General features: G+C 34.6%; 2 protein-coding genes across 3 annotated transcripts; both read left to right on the top strand.

The window, feature by feature from the left end:
* Positions 1 to 203: 203 nt before the first annotated feature.
* LOC145130012 (R-linalool synthase QH1, chloroplastic-like) lies at positions 204 to 3,260 on the top strand. 2 transcript variants are annotated; one of them, XM_079064861.1, is made up of 7 exons: positions 204 to 481; positions 557 to 839; positions 1,003 to 1,375; positions 1,484 to 1,702; positions 1,783 to 1,921; positions 2,028 to 2,276; positions 2,420 to 3,260. In XM_079064861.1, exons 1-7 carry the CDS (start codon positions 272 to 274, stop codon positions 2,705 to 2,707), a joined length of 1,761 nt encoding a protein of 586 aa, XP_078920987.1. In that variant the 5' UTR covers positions 204 to 271; the 3' UTR covers positions 2,708 to 3,260. The 2 variants fall into 2 exon arrangements, with proteins under 2 accessions (XP_078920987.1, XP_078920988.1); XM_079064862.1 differs by having other exon boundaries at positions 205 to 481; positions 569 to 839; positions 2,420 to 3,259.
* A 2,186-nt stretch (positions 3,261 to 5,446) lies between these two features.
* Positions 5,447 to 6,336, top strand: LOC145131672 (uncharacterized). The gene is made up of 2 exons (XM_079066328.1): positions 5,447 to 5,882; positions 5,942 to 6,336. The coding sequence occupies exons 1-2, from the start codon at positions 5,447 to 5,449 to the stop codon at positions 6,334 to 6,336; spliced, it is 831 nt and encodes a 276-aa protein (XP_078922454.1).
* Positions 6,337 to 8,530: the final 2,194 nt, after the last annotated feature.

The following is an 8,530-nucleotide window of genomic DNA, read 5'->3' as shown; positions in this document are numbered from 1 at the left end:
ATAAAAATGCCTCAAACACTAACGTCCATAGATTTCTATTTCCAATGGAAAGCATGCTTAAAACATTACAAGCATAGTCAACATCAGAGGACCAACTACCGACAAAGAATTAATATCGTCCACTCAAAGCAACATGATAATATTGTGAGTATTTGTTGACCACCAAAAAAAAAAGGAGGGATGAAATAATGTGCTTATAACGAGACCGCAATGACAAAAAATTATGCATCAACTCAAGTGTGGTCTTTGGCTTTGACATACGTCCTTCTTAATGGCTTTATTGTGCTTCTTTTCCAATTCAAGCTTCTTTTACAATGATTCTTATGCCAAAAGCGGGTTTAACATATGCAAGCCATTATATTTATCAAAATCCACATCAATAGCCATCACATCGGATAAATCCCTCGTTAGACGATCAGCAAACTATAAGTTATCTTTATGGTCATTTGATCATATTCAGTCACTCTCTACCAAATACAAGGTACCCAATATAAGTTCTATAACTATTTCCATTTTACATGTCCTTTTTAATTGCTAGTATATTCACGAATTTCAGCTACATGCACAGGGAAATGATTACACGTCAAGAGCAGATACTTTGATAGATGCAGTGAAGTCCATGATATACAAAGTGAGCCATCCGTTGAGTACCCTTGAACTAATTGATGATTTGCAGAGACTTGGAATAGCGTATCATTTTGTGGATGAAATAAATTATCTCTTGGAGATGATTTACCACAATTACTATGAAACTCAAGACAAGTGGGATATAATGGATCTAAACCTTAAAGCCCTTGGTTTTAGATTAATGAGACAACATGGTTATCATGTTCCTCAAGGTACAATGTTAATAAAATATATTTTATAACCTCCAATGCTTCATTTCTCTTAAGAGAATTTAGAGATCTATATATTGATCCAGCATCCCAAAATTATAAAGGTTCAAAGAACACGAGTCATAAAAGTAACACTTTAAATCATTCTTTTTTTGTATATAATTAGATATATTTCGCAACTTCAGCGACACAACTCGAAATTTCAAGCCGCACTTATACCAAGATATGATGAGCACGTTGAACTTGTATGAGGCTTCATATCATTCATTTGAGAATGAAAGCATAATGGACGATATTAGAGAATTTACAGCTATATATCTCAAAGAAAATATAGAGCAAATTAATGAAAATTTATCATCAATGGTAACTCACGCTTTGGAGCTTCCACTGCACTGGAGAGTACCGAGGCTAGAGGCAAAATGGTTTATCGTTGAATATGAGAATAGAAGTGGCATGAATCCGACCCTTTTGGAGCTTGCAAAATTGGATTTTAATATTGGCCAAGCTATGCACCTTGAAGATCTACAACACTCTTCAAGGTACATTTTCTTCACCCATTTGTATCCATTATCCTATAAATAAACAATAGTTAGAGGTATGTACGCTTGAATAGACTAATGATGATAGCTGATGACACATATGAATAGATGGTGGAGAAATACAAGTTGGGATAATAATTTAAGCTTTGCCCGAGATCGATTGGTGGAGAATTTCCTGTGGACAGTTGGGGTGAATTACCTACCTCACTTTAGTGATGAAAGGAAAACGCTATTGAAGGTTAATGCCATAATAACTACTATTGACGATGTCTATGATGTGTATGGTACTTTGGATGAACTTGAACTATTTACTGATGTTGTGGAGAGGTAATTGTAAATATGCTCTTTCTTTCCTTGGAATTACAGTAGAAGTTTTATATTATTTCAAAAAATGTTCGTAATTGTAGATGGGACATCAATTTGGTCGGAAAGCTTCCACATTATATGAAGATCTGTTTCATTGGATTCTACAATTCGGTAAATGAGATGACATATGAAACATTAACGAAAACTGGATTCATGATCCTTCCTTACCTAAAAAAAAAGGTGATTATTCCATCCTTTTCAATAATAGCATATCCTGTTTCCTTTTTGATTAATAATATTGTGATCCTCAAAACTAATTTTGTATTGGGTTTTGATAACATGATAGTGGGCAGACTTATGCAAGGCATACTTGGTAGAAGCACGGTGGTATCATAGTGGACATACACCAACACTAGAAGAGTACTTGGACAACGCTTGTGTATCAATAGCTGCTCCTGTAATACTTATGCATCTTAACTTTTTGACCTCGACTACTTCAAAACAAGAAATTTTACAAGGCATAAAGAGAGCTGAAAATATAGTTCGCTACTCCTCGTTAATCCTCCGACTTGTTGATGACTTAGGGACATCCTCGGTAATTATAATTTTTTACAATTATCGTTCTGTGTTAAATTGCATGTCACATTCAATTAAAGATATTTCTCAACAAAATCAATATTTTCATTATCAAAAAGTAATTTAAATAAATAAGCTCTAATATTCTCTTATTCCTTTAAGGATGAAATTGCAAGAGGGGATAATACAAAATCAATCCAATGTTACATGCATGAGACGGGTGCTTCAGAAACGGAAGCTAGAAGGTATATCCAAAAGTTAATCATGGAAACGTGGAGGAAACTTAATAAGGAACGGGCTGGTGCAGACACTCCGTTTTTAAGGGAGTTTAATGATGGTGCAACAAACCTTGCTAGGATGGCACTATTCATGTACGGTGATGGAGACAGACATGGTCGTCCGGATTTGACTAGACCCCATGTCGTATCCCTATTGTTCAACCCAATCTAAGGAATCCAAGAGCCACGTATTGTCTTTTAATACAATTAGTCTTTATTTCTAAATTGAGATATCATAATATTACACGGTGTTGTATAAATGAAATTATAGAAAATTCGGTAAATGACTAAAAAAAGAGGGTTCTCTGGAAAAAATAAAAAATACAATAAAAAAAAGGATTTCGGAATCTGACAATAGGATCCGCAGAGCACCCTCTGCGGATCAAGTAATCCCTCTGAGGAAATGGAGCACCTCTGCGGATCTTGAGTTTTTTAATTTTTTATTTTTTTTTCGTTTTTTCGTTTTTTCGTTTTTTCTTCTTTTATTAATTTTAATTTTTTTAATCACATAACGTATTATATGATTATTATGTAAAAAATTTAACAAATAAATGATAAAAATAATGAACTTATGTTTAATATCAGTCCACAGAACTGTTTGGGAATCCACAAAACTGTTATCAGCGGATCAGTGTACACCTCTACAGATCAGTGTATAAATTGTCATACCGGTTAAATATTGTATCAACTCACTCCGGTATTGAAAAATATAGAAATGACCTCCAATGCACCAACTTCTACGAACGCAAATATAGAAATTTGAAGATGAACTCATATTATAAATAAAAAAAAAATACAACTCTTTACAAAAATTGAATGAATGATGTTTATTTTACAATGTGTTTATTATGAAGTTTGTATAAGACAAAAAAAAACTAGTATTCCTACAAAGTACTGTTAATTTCGCAGCAAAGTACTATTAATTCTGCAGCACTGGTTCGATTTGCATTACTATTTCATCAACTCTGCAGCAAAGTACTGTTAATTCCGCAATAATGTTTCGTCTACTCTGTATCAAATAGTTTTCGATGCGCAGTACTAATATTTTACTATAAATTTACTTTAGTATGTGTATGATTTCATCTAATTTTCACCCTTTCTTTCATTTATTTTTCTGGACACCATCAAATTTTCACTCACAATGGGTTCCAGACCATGGAGCGCTGAGGAGATCATACGTCTAACATGTGCGTATATTACTGTGTACGAGAGCATCGATGTGAATGATCCAAGTTTTTCGACCCGTTTAACTTATACCTACAACGCTGATCCTCAAATCGCTGCAGGAAACTATCGTAACATCGTTGTTGTCACAACTAAATGGTATGAAGTAAAAACAGAAATTTTGTTATTCAACGGTCTTTATAACAAAATTGATGATGAACGTCTCAATGAAGACGAGGAAGTGATCTTGGAGGCGGCGAAAGAGGAATACAAATCCATTAGCGATGGGTCGGAATTCGAGTATGAAGCCCCTTGGAATCTTATAAAATATCTCTCGTACTTTTAATGTTTTTGTAGTACGTTATTTTGATGTAGTAGGTTTTTATATGTACAACTTTGTATAAGGTTATTTATATGTAATTGTTTTTTATTAGATTGTTTTCATCGTCTGCGTAATACATGGAAACAAATACAAACACTTTATTCCAGAAACTGCAAACACTACAAATACATGGAAACAGATAAGACAACCCTTACAAATAATAAGATAAAGAAGTAGCAAACATTACGCATAAAATATTACAGTGTACATGAAATACTGGTTTTTTTCACTATATTCCAAACATCATCATATTCGAACTCACTTCCAGCATGCTCCATCATGTAATGCTCTTTAACAACTTGTAAAAGTTCTTCCTCGTCTGCGTAAAAACGTGGCATATTTTTAATATAAGTATACCATCGATTGAACCATGTGACTTTTTCCTTTAATTTCATCCACTTAGTAACAACATATTCTTTAAGGCGATGTTGTCCTTCTCCCATCTCATGGTTGAACAAACCTGTTATGCGTGTCCATTCATCACCTACATGGCAATGACGCAGAGCTATTGGTGTCACACCCTCGTTAACGTTCATCCAACATCGTGTTAGGACCATCACCTCTGTTGTCGTCCATGGACGTGGAGCATCGGCTGATGTCGCTGCATTTGAAGAAGTTGGTACATTAGTGGCCATTTCAGAATAATGGTGTGAGTTTATTGAAGAATGAATGATGATTTAAATAAAATAAACGACTCTGCGAATTAACAAATAGCTATGCAGACTGACAACAAGCTCTGCAGACTTGCAAACAGCTCTGTAGACTGACAAACAGCTCCGCAGAATGACAAACAGCTTTGCGGACTAACAAAAAGCTCTGCAGGCTTGCAAACAGATCTGCGAACTAACAAACTGCTCTGCAGATTAATGGATACAGATTTCATTTAAATTGGACAAGCCTTTTAATTTTGAGAAGTTGTGGAAAGTTGTGAAAATGAGTTCCTTCAATGAGGTGTTAAAAAAAGTTTCTCCAACCTACCGATTTTCTTTCATAATCTGCAAATAACCAATCCTAACACCTTCACGTGCATTAAGAAAGATATGTATGATCGTTTCCAATTTTTTTTGTGGCATTAAGATGTGTGGTATGTAATCCTTCATACTAAATTTTTGGCTATTTGAAGTTGTTAACTGGCTACTATTCTTATATTTTCTTACAGATTCGTATGTTTCTCACGTCTATGATATCAATCATATTCGTTTGTCACGTACCTCTAACTGGGACTTACATAACATTCATGTACATTGTGGTTGCTTTAGATGGAAGTCATGACCCCTACTTATAGCAGTTGCTTTGGGAAGCATAAACTGTGACGAGTCATGGGTATGGTTCATGAGGAGGCTGAAAGAATGTTTAGATAACGGTATGGAAGTTGGTTTCATAAGTCATATGTCTGACTCTATAGACTTCGCAGTACAGAGAGTTTATCCTGATTCATATCGTGGTTATTGTTGTAAAAATATAGCTGAGAAAATACGGGCTTCCACCGGAAACAATACAGTTGTGGAGCAGTTGTTCTGGAAGACATGCAAAACGTATAATGTGTCTGATTTTTATGGGCGTTTGAACACCTTACAAAATGAGGTGAATGGGAATGATCTTCACTGGCTTGACAATATTGTCATTGCAAAATGGGTACGGGCATTTTTCCATAAAGTATGTTTCAATGTGAAATTCATTGACATTCCCGATATCGTCAATTGGATAATGACAAACATGCATGAGTTACCAATAACAACAATCATTCAAATGGTCCATGACTTCATGCAAGGAGTGTATGGTCAATGTGCTGTATCCGGAGGTAATAATGATATGTTTTAATATAAATTATTGCATCATAATTTTTATTTGATGATTCAGTTAATTTCACAGGAAAATTTCATGGTCTTCTGACCCCTTATGCACTTAAGGTGCTTCAAAAAAGATTTAGCAACTCTGATGGTTGTAGGGTTAGGCATATTGTTGGCGACAGATATGAAGGGAGTAAGTATTTAACCACCGAATTCGTGCAATTAGATCGTGACATTTGTACTTCCGGGAAATGGCAAAAAAGCGGTATACCTTGTCCTCACGCTATAGCATCACTACAAAGGCTTGAAATTGAAGAAATCCAACTTATGGTAAATTATAAGTTAACTACTGCGGTGTATCAAAATGCTTATCAAACTGACATAGTGAATCCTATTCCAAACCTTATGCATTGGGAAATACCAGTTGAACGTGTTGGCGTCTTACCTCCACGACAATTTACTTGAATTGTAATGCATGGATGACAACTAATATTAGTTTCTATTTATTTTTATGTTAACCTTAGTTTTGGTCCGTTGACTTTGTTATATTTTAATAAATAATGTGTACCTTTTAATTATTAATATTTACCTTTTAATAAAAAATTGTAATATATTGATCACAATTATTGGTTAAAGACAGCTCTGCGGACTGACAAAAAACTTTGCAGACTGACAAACAACACTGTGGACCGACAAAAAGCTCTAAAGAGTTGAAGAGTGTATAAATAGTCATAGATGCTCGTTGAATTTTTCGTAAAGAGTTGCATATTTTTTTATAATATGAGTTCATCTTCAAATTTCTATATTTGCATTTGTAGAAGTTGGTGCATTGAAGACCATTTCTATATTTTTCAATACCGGGGTGAGTTGATACAATATTTAACCGGTATAAAAATTTATACACTGATCCGTAGAGGCATACACTATTCCGCAGAGGTGTACACTGATCCGCTGATAACAGTTTTGTGGATTCCCAAACAGTTTTGTGGACTAATATTAAACATAAGTTCATTATGTTTATCCTTTTTTGTCAAAATTTTTACATAATAATCACATAATACCTTATGTGATTAAAAAAATATATTAATAAACAAAAAAACAAAAAAAATTAAAAAAACTCAAGATCCGTAGAGGTGTTCCATTTCCTCAGAGGGATTACTCGATCCGCAGAGGGTGCTCTGCGGATCCTATGGTCAGATTCCGAAATCCCTTTTTTCATGGTATTTTTTTCAAAGAACTCCTCATTTTTAGTCATTTACCGATTTTTCTAATGAAATAAACATCATCCCTAATAAATCAAAATCTTTTTGTCACATGTTTTCTTCTCATTTATTTCGACACATGACATTTTCTAGAATTTTTGAGTTTTCTATTTTCCACTTGTCATTTTATTGTATTTTTCATTTTATTAAATTAAAATTTTACATTTAATATGTAAGGTAATATATATGTAAAGTATTTATTAGAATTGGTTTATATATGTAATGTATTCAATGTATTAAAGCCTCATTAATTTTAATAATTCAAAAAATTTCTCATTTTTCTTATAAATTCAAACTTCTCGAATTGTTAAAATTTCATATTTAAGTTTTTTAAAATAAACTCATATAATACATGGGTCTCACACCTAATATAATATTAAATAGCTAGGATTCCATCAATACACAAACTGGGTCAAGATAGATCAATACACAAACTGGGTATTCTTTACCGCAGTCCAATGAGCCTTGCCAGTGTTCCCCTGATATCTGCTGACCATGCTCAAAGCGAAGGCCACATCAGGACGGGTACAAGTCATAGCATACATGATCGAGCCAACAGCGGAAGCATAGGGTAATCGACTCATCTCAACTATCTCATCTTATGTACTCGGGCTCTGAGCCTTGCTCAGTTTGGCATTGCTTTGGATCGGTAATTCTCCTTTCTTGGAATTCTGCATGTTGAACCTTTTCAACACCTTATCCAAGTAGATACTCTGACTAAGTCCAATTAGTCTTTTACTCCTTTCTCTTAATATCCTTATCCCTAGGATATAGGCAGCTTCCCCTAGGTCCTTCATAGCAAAGCACTTCCCAAGCCAGGACTTAACCTCCTGCAAGGTTGGGATGTCATTTCCTATAAGTAGTATGTCATCTACATACAGTACCAAGAAGCTAACTATACTCCCACTAGCTCTTACATACACGCAAGACTCATCTTCACTTCTCAAGAAGCCAAACTCTTTGACCTTCTCATCGAAACAAAGATTCCAGCTACGAGATGCTTGTTTTAATCCATAAATGGATTTCTCAAGCTTGCACACTCTATTAGGGTATTCTGCACTTACAAAACCCTCTGGCTGATTCATGTACACATCCTCAGCCAACTTTCCATTAAGAAAAGCGGTTTTGACATCCATTTGCCATATTTCATAATCATGAAATGCAGCAATGGCCAGCATGACCCTAATAGACTTAATCTTTGCTACCGGTGAGAAGGTTTCATCATAATCAATACCCTGAGTCTGAGTAAAACCCTTCGCAACCAGTCGAGCCTTATAAGTGTGCACTTTCCCATCCATGTCGGTCTTCTTCTTGAAGATCCATTTGCACCCGACTGTTTTACGGCATGGTACATTGTTAACCAAGTTCCAAACTTGATTGTCATACATGGACTGTAT

This window comes from Lactuca virosa, chromosome 8 (assembly GCF_052849685.1).
Source record: "Lactuca virosa cultivar CGN04683 chromosome 8, Lactuca_virosa_CGN04683_v6, whole genome shotgun sequence".
NCBI classification, from domain to species: Eukaryota; Viridiplantae; Streptophyta; class Magnoliopsida; order Asterales; family Asteraceae; genus Lactuca; species Lactuca virosa.
Note: the sequence above shows the minus strand (reverse complement) of the source record. Positions and strands in the feature narration are given on the sequence as shown.